At 40.5% G+C, this 13,789-nt stretch overlaps 1 protein-coding gene and 1 long non-coding RNA gene across 2 annotated transcripts in view; both read right to left on the reverse strand.

Annotated features, from left to right (window-relative positions):
- LOC115410042 (uncharacterized) overlaps positions 1 to 13,789 on the reverse strand; it is a 77,984-nt gene that overhangs the window by 29,111 nt on the left and 35,084 nt on the right. The window lies entirely within an intron of this gene.
- Positions 10,105 to 13,502, reverse strand: LOC115410013 (protein Tob1-like). Its single transcript, XM_030121416.1, has 2 exons — positions 13,267 to 13,502; positions 10,105 to 12,233 (listed from the first exon to the last, which is right to left on the reverse strand). The coding sequence occupies exon 2, from the start codon at positions 12,072 to 12,074 to the stop codon at positions 11,055 to 11,057; it is 1,020 nt and encodes a 339-aa protein (XP_029977276.1). The 5' UTR covers positions 12,075 to 12,233; positions 13,267 to 13,502; the 3' UTR covers positions 10,105 to 11,054.

The raw sequence follows: 13,789 nt of genomic DNA on the forward strand, positions 1-13,789 counted from the left end.
AAGTTTTGGTCTTGTCTGTATTATGACTTTGTTCCATAGATAAAATATTAATGTGTAAGTGGTTGTTCATAATATTCACAACAGTAAAAAAACACCATTTTCGGAAACAGATTTCTTTGCTCTTGCCTCTAAAAAATAAATGAGTGGAAGAGTAGAAGCTATATAAATTAGTTTATTCTTTGTAGTTTGCCTCAGTTTCCTAAATATGTTCATCACAGAACATCCTGTAAACAGTAACATGTTACCACATCATTATATTGTTATGACATATGTAGTGTACATATTGAGACGTGTTATGATGGTCTGGTTTGGTCTCTGGTCTCAGCAGCTGCTGTGGGAAACATCCATCTCCACTATGTTCATCAGCTAATCGGTGGCATTGCCTGCTCTCCATCTGTTGCTGGTTGGTGATATAATGTAACATCACAGTTGTTGTTTTTTTAACAGAAACAACTACTTGTTGATGCAAGAGGTTTAAGATAGCATTGAAATAAAATAAGAGAGGTGAAAGATGCTGTGGGCTTCACAGTCATTTTAGCTGGCAGTCACATTATGTTACATATCATTTAAGACCAGTTGGGTTACAAGAAGTAATTATTACCCCTGCCCCCCGAAGGGGAGGCAAGGGGTATTGTTTTTGGTACAGTTTGTCTGTTTGTTCCTTTGTGTGTTAACACTCTAGCAGCCAAATTGTTGGTTGAATTCATACCAAACTGGGTTTATAGATCCAGTGACCCAGAATAGATGTCATTACATTTTGGGAAAAGTTGGTCAAAGTTCAAATTTTTTATGAATTTTTAAAATCTTTTTTTCCCCCATTTTCCTATAATGGCCAAAATTTCACATGTTTCTAATAACATCAATTTGTTTCAATTTACGTCAAACTTGGCACATATAAAGAGGCATTTGATATGCTGACATCACCACATGCATAGATATGATGACATCAGCTGGATCGATGCAAAAAAATAAGCTATAATACGTGCGAGGGGTGGAATTTGTTGTGCCTGGCACCACTTGTTTTACCTATGTTAATGGTGAGTTGTTTCATAAGTATAATCTGTACATTTTCTGTGACTAAGCCTGTTCTCCTGTCTACGTACATTACATGGGATGCTTCCAACAATGTTCAAATTCAGGGGAATTTAATTTTATTTAATGGAACACTATGTTTCATTAGTTTGCCTGTCAGTGACATCATATTCCCTTTATCAGGAAAAAAATGGCTAATACTCCAATCCAACTTCAATCCAGTTTCTTTATGAAGTACATTTAAAAACAAAGTGACCAAAGTGTTCTATCAAAATCTATTAAAATACATTGAAACAACAGAACGTTTTTAACGAATAAAACAGTGCAAAACAGGACAACAAAACAAAAATGATGATAATATGGTAATAGGCTACAAATAGTGAACTTGTTGCACTAATGTATTAGATACATCATTAATTTCAATAGAGTTGCTAAGAAACGGACCAATCACAACAGGGTAAAGCATCCCTTCAGCTGATCCATCTTCATGTATACTTCACTAAACATAATATGAGTAAAACTTTATTGCATTACCTTGTTTAAGCTATGTCAGATGGACTTCCTTTGGCAGTAAAACAATGATTTCCACGATCCTACATTACTTCATATCGTCGACTAAAATATATTCTGTTATTTGTCTTATCTGATGGATCCCTAGTGGCAGAAATGACATGCTGCGCATTTGGGATTATCATACAGTAACTTGGGGTGCAACTAGTGATTATTTTAATTACAGATTCATCAGCAGTTATTCAATTATTTCAATTCTACTTTTACACATTTCCTATTATCTGTAGCTCGCTTAGACCTTCCCTTTAGGGATGTAGAAAAGAGGTACATTTGCATATCACTATTTGATATCAGTACCTGTTAGATATGTAGTGTTAAATACCACCAGACAGGCGCATCCAATCTTTTCCTTCAGATTAATGGAAACAGCGTAGATAAAACAGGCAAAGATAGCTCACAGCTTCAACATCTAGCTGCAGTACAGAGAGCTGGCCCCCATTATCTACAGTATATACCACTGTGGAAACTCCTGACATGGCCATTTTCAGATTGATTTCCCGTATAAGAGCAATACCTGCGGGACCCAGAAGTGTTTTCTGAACCTCCCACATCATAATAAACAAGACTGTATCTGCGAAGGAGAGACATTTTCGGTGCATTTATTTGTGCTTGGTGGATTGCCCAAGCCTGATTCAACAAAGCTCTCCTTTCTGCTTCGGCAAGCCATTATCAGCATGAAAAGGTAAAGGAAATGTGTTGTCATGGCTACATGGTTTGCTGCCATTAATGTAGTCAGAAAAACATCTCCCTCCTTTGTCTCGGCCTTTTTTTTTTTTAACTCTCTCACACATATTTCTTCCTGTTGATCTGCCTGCTTTTCCAGCTCCTCTTCATGCCAGTGACTTGAAAGGGCAGTGTACTCTGCATAACTCTCGAGCAGGACCCGCCCGAGTTCCTCAAAAGGTTATTCATTCCTCTCTACATGCTACGTCAGTGCAGGTTATGATGCAGGTGCGAAGGGAAAGAATTGTTCCATGCCGTGTTTGCATACAAGTAGTCCCCACTGTGAAGTCAGGCAGGGTTGACTGGTAGGAGGCGACGAGAGAAGGGGGGGTTACTGCGAGAGGCGAGGATTCTCCTACGATGACGCAGAAACCCTGCAGGTCTATTTTTAAACCTATTGAAGTGTGCAACACCCTTTCAGTACTGTAACCTTCAACTGCGCCTTCAAACCAAAACAAACAGAGACATGGAGGCAGAGAGAGAGACAGAATGAAAGTGCAGCAGCAACAATATGTTCAGCTCTTTCCCCTTCCTCACGGGCTTATAGAGCCACAATGAAATATGGATTATGACTCCATATAGCTGAGATGTGGTGCTTTTAGGTTGACTGATTGTCTGGCTTGGAATAAGAATAGGGTCGAATGGATGATCCCCCGCTAAAATGACTTGGCAGCGCTTGAAAGCAGGGACTGACTGAGGTTCTGTCCTGGCCAAACACAGCACAGCCTGTATTCATTAAAGTCTCAGTTCAGGGTTTATCAGCAAATAACACAGACTGGATGGGTCTCTTTTATCCCCTTTATCTTCTCCCCTCTCTGGTCTTATTTTTTTCTTTTCAATCAAGTGAAATGTTGCGCTTCCTTGAATTGCAGATGTGCTCATGTGGCGGTATGTTCGGCCCGTGAGCTTCTAAAATGTCAGCACCATATTGTACGCGGCGAGCTCAGTAACCAAGAACAGGTGCTAACCTCGCTTCCTATGAAAGCAGCAGCGCTCGCAGCTCTGATCATGGGCTTAATATAGAGGCGAGAGTGTTCATTAAGGCTAGAAACAGTGTTAGGACCAAAAGAGTGTCATTACTTCCTCCAGTGGCGGTTGCTTGTCTTTCAGAGAGGAAAAGCTCATTGTCAGCTTACATAAAAAAAATTGTCAAGTTATTTAAACATAAATTCGGCCCTCAATTCCTTTTTAAGAAAATGGTCAGTGACCTTATCACACCAAGTAGGTGTCTTTTCCAGGGACTTGACTAGTGTCCTCTCAATGGTCAGCAAGCTGCTTAGACGGCCTTGGCCCATTGTGTTGTGGGTGTAGGACTTGAGCCTTTTTAAACAAGAGAAGCTCCTTTCTACACCTGCCGATGTAGCTCCAATTGTTGCCACTAGTGACAACAGTTTGTATAGCTGAGGCATTGCACTGTCCAATTCCATATCTTTTAGAAAAATCAAGAAATCACACAGTTTTCCCCTGTTACCCTGTAAGTCCTAATTCGAATACAGGACTTGAAGCTCAGACCTCAGTCTCCCTGAATCAAAATATACACCGTAACTTTTCAGAAGACTCTGGAATGCCTCTTCTGGAAACACATCTCTCATGTCAGCAAACTCCCCTGGATTGACTAACTTTAAGAACCACAAACTTTCCAAATTTGAAAAACGCAAAGACTATTAAGGATGGCCATGTAAAACGATATTTACCTTGAACAAGAAATGATTAAATTATATAACTGAAACAAGAAGACATTGAAATTATGTTAAATTGAAACAAGGAAGTACAATGAGTGTGTTTTATTTACAGTGCAAGAAATGAACAAGTAATTTTGTAGTGGTTTCTCTCTTGATTTCACAGCAGAATGCGCGACGGTATTAAACTGAACTCTGTCAAGTGAAGGAGTGTATCTCAAAATAGCTGTCAATCAAACGGGATTCAGCCTTTCGACTGATTATCCAATCAGCACGTGGAAGCCCAGCATCCAGCCCAGCCGAGCTCTGCCCACAGCTCCATTCACCCCCAGAGATTCTGAGCTTCCGGGGGAGGGACAACATCGTGGCATTTATCCAATTACCGTCCAGTTTTGAGGCAATGAAAAAAACTGTTCCACTCAGTCCCATTGAAGTGCATGGACGCTGAGTGTCTACAGGCAAATGCACTGAGCAGAGATCATATGAGAAAACAGCGCAACAGGAATGTATGAGAAGTGAACAACATCGAGTCCGTTGATTTGTGATAAAGCTGATTCTGATTGAACTCGTCTTTGAGATGAACATGTTCTAACACATTTGTAGTCAATGAAATGTCAACACAACCGTACATATTTGACCGTTTAATTTTCGTAATTTTAGGGGAAGCTGAGCTTCCCTTGCAGTCTATGAGAAATTGTCTCTGACTTCCTCATACCTTACATCTGACCTACTGATCTAAACTACTCATCTGGTGTCAAGTACATTCCAAAACATGCCGGACACCTCCGTCCCTCAGCTCCCTGGCATTGTTTTACAAATACTTAGACGGCTCTGCCCTCACTGGAAGCTTTTTAGATGCATACCATTTAGGGATGGGAATCAAGAACCAGTTCTTTTTGAGAATGATCAATTTGCTGCATTGTTTTAGTTCAGAACGTAGCCAACATGGCATTGAGACAGAAACGCCCCAAAGTATGGCTGTATTTCACACGAGAAGATGACACCAGGGACACTTGTGACACTTGCAAAGCTTCCATTTCTTCAAAGGGGGGAAATACCTCTAAGATGCTAAAAATTCACAAAGTGACGCTTGTGAATCTAAGCGGCAGAGCAAGCACCAGCACATCATCCGGGCCCAATTCTAGAGGGGGGAACAAACGTCCTGCCCCCTCAAATAAAAGTTTCCGATGGTAAGGAAAAGGAAAATGAGGTCCACAACAGCGGGAGACATAGAGGAATTAGTAAAGCGTATTAAGCTTCACTTTGACTTTGTGCGGTCGTATGGTGTGACCCCCCGTCACCGCTTCCGACATCGGCATGTGGCCCCTTAACATTCCTGATTGCTGCCTCATATAAGATGATCTGGAACTGGGCCCAGCGTCATCTGTTATTATAATTTGTGCATACCGTATATGATATATTTTCTGTGCCCGTTTGTACTCTTTTATTCTCTCATCCAATGAGAATTGGTCAGGAAATGGATCGATAAGCAAAATCGATAATGGAATTGGAATTGTTGAATTCTTATTAATTCCCATGCCTAATACCACTGTTACAAACTGCCTTGAAATGGATCATCTTGTCTTTATGATGATTCACTCTGGCTTCATATTTACTTCGAAAATACTGTATGTACATCAGATAAAAAATAAAAATAAAAAAAAAAACAAGCAAAAAAACATTTGTTCAAATCAGTGCATCAACACAGTTCAGGTTCACTGAACTGTTCACATATTTTACAAGTTAAAAAAAGCAACATTATCTCATCTCCTCAGTTTTCATTTTTATGCTTCTGCACTGATGATGGCCACAGCCTACTGTACGTACATCTGTCTGTCTTGTTTTCATGAATGTGGATCTCAGGAACACCTTGAGGAAATCTTCTGACACTTCTGACACAAAAATGTTCATTTGGGTTAGGTCCAAAGTTCCTCTGGAAAATTCTATTATATGTCTGAAATTATTACCAACATAACAACAAATGACAAACACATACATTTTACAGATAAAGTAGACATTGAAGACATTGATAATTAATAAATGAACCTGTGAACTAGACACACAAGATGTCCCCTAGATTGTTCATGTAATTGCCTTTATATTAGATCATCCTACATCCTAGGTCTTTAAGTATTATCTGACAATAAATATGCCAGCACAGTACATGACAAATTCAACCCCAGTTGCATTTTTTTTAAAGGTTCATCTTGCTGCCAGGTATTACAGATGCTGGTTACCATGGTTACACATCTCCAACTGGCAAAGGGGCTTGCTGGAAGTTATAAAGTTTACACAAAAGAATCTTAAATAATAAAAAGCTACTGAGTATAAAATACATATGGGACTTCTGAGACAACATTGGACTCAAGGATGAACTGATTGCAGTCAGTGGTCCAAGGTCAATGAGAACACATAGTTTTGAAAGAAATCATGTGGTAATTAAAACAAGATTTCAAACAAATGTGCAATTTTAAGAACTGATTATGTGTCAACAGCTCATATTCAGTTGGTAAAATGTCAAATCAACTGGTTCAACGGAAACTGAATTCAAATCATGCATGTTAATAAAGTGGTAACAGCCTTTTTGCCAAAAATGCAGATAACATAACATAACGTAACATAACGTAATGTAACATAAGATGTGGAAACTGTCCAAAAACATCAGGTTCACATTAAATTTTGTGCATTCCTTCATATATCCGTGTGTGTGTGTGTGTGTGTGTGTGTGTATGTGTTAGGATTGGGGGAATAATAACTTTCATTGAATTCCTTCTAAGTCTTTCTTTCATATGAGTCTGTACCAACATGGATGTAAACTGCACCTTAATTGAATGGAACGAAGAAGATAGTTCTGGTTGATCTAATAAATTATCACGTTTTGAGGCTTATATATTTGTAGTCTCTCATAGCCAGATCAGTCTCTACCAATCATTGGCTCTATGCCCATGCTGTACATCAGTCTGTTTCCTTCCACTATTATTATGGAACTGGGGTAAAAGTTATCTGGGTTGTTACACCGCCCCCGAAGGAGAAGCAAGGGGTATTGTTTTTGGTTCCGTTTGTTTGTTTGTTAACACTAGCTGTAAAACTATTGGTTGAATTCATACCAAATTTGGTTTACAGATTGCCAGTGACCCAGAATAGATGTCATTTCATTTTGGGAAACGTAGGTCAAAGTTGCAATTTTTTATGAATTTTTAAAATCTTCTTTTTTCCCCATTTGTTTATAATGGGCGAAATTTCACATCTGTACCAGCAAAACTATAGGTTGAATTCATACCAAATTTGGTTTACAGATTGCCAGTGACCCAGAATGGATCTCTTTACATTTTGGGAACAGTAGGTCAAAGTTCAAATTTTTAATGAATTTTTTTAATCTTCCCATTTACTTCTAATGGGTGAAATATGTGCGAGGGTCAGGGTTTGTTGTGCCTGACACCATTTGTTTGGGTATTTCTTTGGCAACACTGAGCACAGGATACAGCAACAATGCATTTGCAAAATAGTGTTGAGAAAGCAGTTGTTTTGGTGGAACATCTGTGCACAAGGAAGCATGTGGTGGTATTAAAATAACTAAATCCCTACAAAAGAAAATGGGACATAAAAAGATATGTGTTTTTACTCAGAAGTTGTACTTTCTCGTAGGGAGGCAGATAGGAAGAAGGAAGGCAAATGACAATCCTCCCACAGCATGAGGGAAATATTCAGCCTTACTCTGGAAGAGAGAGCTAGACAAGTAAATGTGTATTTGAAGAATAAATTATTTTCATTTTGTGCTATTTAAAATGGGAAATCAAATACAGTTTCATTATGTGTTGGTGCTAGGAACTGATCACTTTGTCTTAGCCAGTTCACAGTAGCTAGTGTTGAACACTGTTGCTGCTGCAGAAAGACAGATGAGACAGAGGGAAGAACTCAAGGATAAAGAAGTATTTTTAAGGAAAAAAAGAAAATACAAATAAATTAGTGGAAAGGAATGGATGTAGGCAGGCAGTTGTTGGATTGGGAATGGAGACAACACAAACATCATGGAAGCACATATGTATTGATATAGAAATGCATAGTAATGCTCTTATAACACAGTGGTGAAGGTTTATAGGCTTAAAAGTACAAAAATAAAATAATCATGTACTATTTGTAGCTGGCACTAACTAATAACACCACGCCTGTATGAAATCACTTAAGTTTCTGTTCTCTTAGGTTTCACTCTGCAGTCACATGATCCAAGCCACGATAACTGCATGTGAAGGACTGGAAACTAAGACACTCCTTCCTGACTCTGTGAACTTGAAAATACATTTGGTCAGTAATAAGATTCAAAGAATTTGGAGTTCGTCTTCCACAGAAACAGGAAGAAAATTTTTAAACACAACATTCCCACGACTCAGAAACACCCTTCAGAACAAACACTGCTCCGGAACGCTGAGTGACGACGTTACAGGGTGTGTGAGAGATATGATAAAGACCTGTGTGTAATATGTGAAGCTAATAGTAGGAATGTATCTGTGTGCAGCTGAGGGGAGGGAGTCTACTCTGGAACAGACAAGATGGAGTCACAGCAAGGCAACACCCCACACCCTGGGAGTCTCCCAGCTGGTGTGACACCAGACCATCTGTGGACCTGTTTATCCCAGAGAGTCAGGCTGGTCATGTGGAACTGTGTGTGTGTTTATTAGGGTATGAGTGTGGATGTTGTTTTCCACTCGGATTGCAGGGCTTAAAAGACTTCACTACCTATTGAAAAGCAACAATTTGAGATGAGGACTAAAATAGTTTCTCTAGTACAGGCCGACCCAATTAATTACAGCACTGCACACAATGCAAAAGTTGTCTCGCTGGCCGACTGGATCTGCAGCCTAGAATATTAACTGACCTCTGTGCTCTCTTTTAGCAACACACCCTCAATGCCAATACCCGCAAAATGACACAACACTGAAAAATCAATCATAAAGGAGGAGGAGTTTTACTCTGAGAGGGCATTTCTACACAAAAAGAGTCCTGACTTTACTCCTGAGTAGGATGTTTGAGACGCGACTGTGTCTTATAACTTACAAAAATCGCTTTTTCCTCCTAATCCTCCAAAAGCTACTCCCCCGAGTGCTGCAAGAATTAATTTGCAACACCCAGGATTCTGAGCAATTTATTTGCCACACCAATCTAAAGATGTAGATTTCATTACAGCAAACACAAACATGCACCTCGAAGCTAAATCAAGTGTGTTACACCGGTGCCTTATGGGTAAACTGAAAAACATCCACACCCTCAGAATCGCGCAGAAATGTGTCAACACTGCTTGTTTTCATTCTAAAGAGGACATACATTAACTTATTGCACAACGTTGCTATAAAGTGCATTCACACAGTGGTTTTCACCTGCACAAGCACTTAAGAAAATAATCAGTCATATACTTCAGCCATTTATAAGTGTGTAAAACAGGCTTTGGGTGTGTTAAGGTGACCGAGTTTGCTTAAGCATGATGATTCCATGTACATAACAAGCCGCTGAACAGAGAAGGAGGAATCATTGAAGCTTAAAGCACAGAGACCTTTTCCTTAAACATGATTATCTTAAGCTGCTGGAACTTTGAAACTTAGCTTGATTTTACTCTACTCAGGCCTTCACGTGACATCAGAACCCATGATACGCGATTACTACACAACGGCTCACAGTTGCTGTCTGGAAACGCCGTTTTCAAAAGGATGCAAACGGTGACAGTAACACATAGCCACCTCAAAATAACCAGGCTTAAATGAAATGTGATGGTTCATACTAGTCCGTTGAATGTGACAGATCATAAATAGCACGCCACCTGTCTTCACAGCCGTGAGGTCACGTGGCCATACTCCCCCTAATTACAGAGACAGTGAACCTCCACCTCCTCAGCCCTGAACAGATCCAAAGTTTACAGTCCATGAGCTTCACGCTTCAGGTTACACCACGGACAGATTGCACAGTCAAGTCACCGTTTTTAACCTCAACTTGCCCTCATGACACAAGATGGCAACTGCGAGCATCACTGGCTGCCCAATAAAAACTGTCAAACTCAAATCTATTACTAAATACATAACATGGTGCAATAAATAAGTCCGATTTCCACAGATAATGTTCAACTGTAGTTTATTTTATTAAAAAGACCAGGGTGCAAATATGAAATTAAAAAAAATAAAGACAAGCATATAATTTTTAAGCATTTAATACAAACTTAACAATATAAACTATTTCAGTCCCTCTTGACATGTAAGACACTGACTCAAAATACTTTGTTATACCGTATTTTTTATCAAGTATTGCACAATGTAGGTACAAAATTAATATTCATACGATTACATTTTGTCCATAGTATAGCAAAATCTTTTTAACCTCTTAACAGAAAATACAATTCATCTTTCAGAAAAAAGCAAATATTCCTACACTTGAATTCCACCACTAAGGAATACTCTGTACACAATCTTTAGAATATTTGATGTATTTTTTTTAAGATGGATTTCTTTAACAATTATCTTTAAAAAAAGAAAAAAATAAGGAAAAGCTGCTGCAGCCATCACAGATCACTGGAGTAGTAAAAAGATATAAATGCAACACCATGTCATAGAAACAATATATACTCTGATATCTTACAAACTCTGTACTAAATTAAATTATACAATTAGAAAAAGACCAAGTAACCCCACTTAGTAGTGCCAATTCATAAAAATCTGCCTTGTCTTACCACCTGTAAAATACTGTAAGAGGCCAAAACTTGAAGCTTGTGTTTTTTTTTCCTTTTTTTTTGGAGTATTTTCTCAACATAGTAAAAAATTTTGTGCTTGGTTGGCAAAAAGGAAAAAGAAAAACAATGATGCATGTTGAGTTGAAGTAACCAAGCTTGGATGTGTTTGTACAAGCTTTTAGTAGAAACAAACTCAAGGGGGCACAGTAAAACACCCTTGGGCACATGCGCTTGACTGACTAGACACTATATCCTTGAAAGTCCAGTTTTCTAAGTGTGCGTTTTTGTTTTTCCTTCTCTTTGAGCCACCATCATTCATAAATAACATCTGGATGATGAGTTTAGTTAGCCATGACTGGCTGGAATTGCTGGTTCGAATACTGCATGTTGCTCAGGCTGAAGTTGAGGCCATCCATAAGGGACTTGTCGTTGAGGCTTCCATAGGCTGCGAACATGTCGAAGGCATTGTTGTACTGCAGATGGCTGAGCCCCAGGGAGCCCTCCCCAGGGAACACAGCTCCAGGACTGGCCTGGCCCTGGAGGCTGGGAAACACAAACTCCTTGGCGTTCGGGGACAGAGCAGAGGCCTTCTGCTGCTGCTGTTGCTGCTGCCCCAGGCCCAGCCCGTACAGTGAGTGCATGGAGGTGGAGATGGCTTTCTGCTTCAGTAGGGAGTTGACATTCAGACCCAAGTTATTGGTGGGGGAAGTGCGGGCCACCTTGCTGCTGCTGTTGCTGCCGCCGCCACCATTGGCGTTGTTACCACGGCCACTGCTCTTCATCTTAGTGGAGCCGAATTTGGTGGCAGCAAAGGTGGCAGTAGTGAATGTTAAGGGCTGGGTGGAGCGTGGCATGAAGGAGGGGCTCACGGCAGCAGACTGCCCAAAAGGAGGGGATGGGGAACTGGACTCTGAAGAGGCCCCAACTGGGTCGCTGATTGGCATGAAGACCTGGGCCTCAGGATTAAAGCTGTTCTTGATCTCCTTGTCCAGCTCTGACCCATTCTCATTGTTATCATCCACATATAGCACCTTGACCGGTCCCTTCTCCCCAATCTGGTAGGAAACCTCAAATGGGTCGATCCACACACTAAGGTCCTGAGGGAGATTATTCCGGACATCTTCGATGTCCAACCCACTTTCTTTGGCTGCCTGCTCCACCACAGGGTCCACCTTCTCCCCTACATGGATGCACCTGAACCCTGAACCTTTATATGGCTTATCCGGATACCAGTGGCCTTCATATTTTTTCTTCAGCTGCCTCTCAAGCTCTTCGCCAAAGATATTCACACGTCGTCGAGGGAGTTTGTTGTATAAATAGGAAATAATAAAGTTGAGTGCTACTTGAATTTCAAGCTGCATAGCTGCTTCAGTGGTGATTCTTTTTCTGTCACAGAGTTGTTTTTTTTGAGCGTTGCAAAAACCTCCAAGGCAGCAGTGATCAGCGTAATGAAAAAACTCTGATTAAGTGCTTGTTGCCAAATTGAATATCCTTCCTTCAGTTGAGTAAGGTTCTGGATCCTGAAACAAAAACAGGAGAAAGTGTTACTACCTTTACAGCAGACAAGAGATTTTATATATATTTAGAAACAAATTAGATGCCATTATGTTTAATGACAGCTCAATTGTCAGACTGTAGTACTCAGCATTCACTGCTCACTTCCCCCTCCATGCAGCAGTGCTGTATCTCAGCTGTACAATATCAACAGCTATAAATAAACCCAAGCCACTGACTCAGAGACGGTGTCAGCAGTGTGTGCTCCCCAGTGGTCTACTGTGACAGATAAACGCAGCCATGGTTGACCTCTGCGGAGGGCGGTGAATCTAATGGCAGGTGTCAATAGTCACAAGGATTGTCGATTGGCTCATTCTTGGCAAGGGGACATGTTCGGACAAAACTCCGGCTTCTTGCGTCAAAGTGGGAGCTTATTTACATATATATTCTAGTGCGTTCCCAGAGCACCGACCGAGCTATACATGGTAGAGGATCACGTACGAGCTTTGCGACGAGAATTGTTGTTACATAATCATCATTCAAAGTCTAACCACGGCTATAAAGCCCTTCTCTATGGGAGTGTAAAACACCGTAGTGCTGCTACATCATGCCGCTGACAGTAAAACGGCCGTTATTTCATCGCCACAGCCTGACACAGCCTAGCATTAGCAAGTTAATGAAGGGTGTGAACACAAATGTAGCTAACAACGTTAGCCATCTAGACATCAAATTCAGTTAATGAGTAGCTCAACCAGCTGGTTATCAGTGCTCTTTAGTTCGTTGACATACCAAGAGCATAGGGAGAGGTACGAACACCGAATAGCAACGACGGGAAAAACACATAACCTGCATTGACAGCCGTTTTGATCGATAGCAACTACGTAGCATTTTAATTAGCTAGGTGGCTACAGCTTTAATCGACTGAAAGCTCAACGTTAACATTCAGTACACAATGTGCCACTTTAAAGACATAGAGGGGGCTTAAATATATGTATATTAGGCGATATCACTACCACAAAAAACGAAGGTTATGGTGCTGTTATGGTTAAAATGACTTACATGGAAATTCACAGCCGGTCCGTCTTGCGGTACTTAGTCTGCTTCAGCAAACGTTGCAATTGTACAGCCTCTAGTGTAGCTCTCTAAAGCGGATATAAAACGTTGTTGCCGACGTTGTCTGTATAATGCTCCAGGCGTTTGTGTTCCTGTGGGCTATAGCTCAATTCCGATTCACAGGCTGTCAAGCCAACTCCCCACAGCCTGGGAGTTTTTACAACTCTGCCCTTTAAAACTTGGGCTCCTTTGTTTATATAGTAGTCCTCCGCCACGGACATGGAGGGGGTGGTGATGCGGCTCACAGAGGTCAACACCCAGCAAAGCGTTTCTATTGGCTGAGCACGTTTTCGTCACGGATAACTATTCAATCTGCTGATGTGATTGGACGGCTCTATAGTCAATCAACGGTAGGGTTCTATTTACGGTAGTGGTTTGCCTTTCATGTGCTTTGCACTATTTTATGGAGCAGATTTGGGCTAGTATCCTTTGAAAGCCCTTTTGGGGATCAAAAACAATTCAGTAGCAC

Source organism: Sphaeramia orbicularis, chromosome 19, assembly GCF_902148855.1.
Source record: "Sphaeramia orbicularis chromosome 19, fSphaOr1.1, whole genome shotgun sequence".
Classification (NCBI taxonomy): Eukaryota; Metazoa; Chordata; class Actinopteri; order Kurtiformes; family Apogonidae; genus Sphaeramia; species Sphaeramia orbicularis.

What these genes read in the sequence shown, in the direction of transcription:
- LOC115410013 (XM_030121416.1), bottom strand. Translation starts at nt 12,074, where the DNA reads ATGCAGCTTGAAATTCAAGTAGCACTCAACTTTATTATTTCCTATTTA.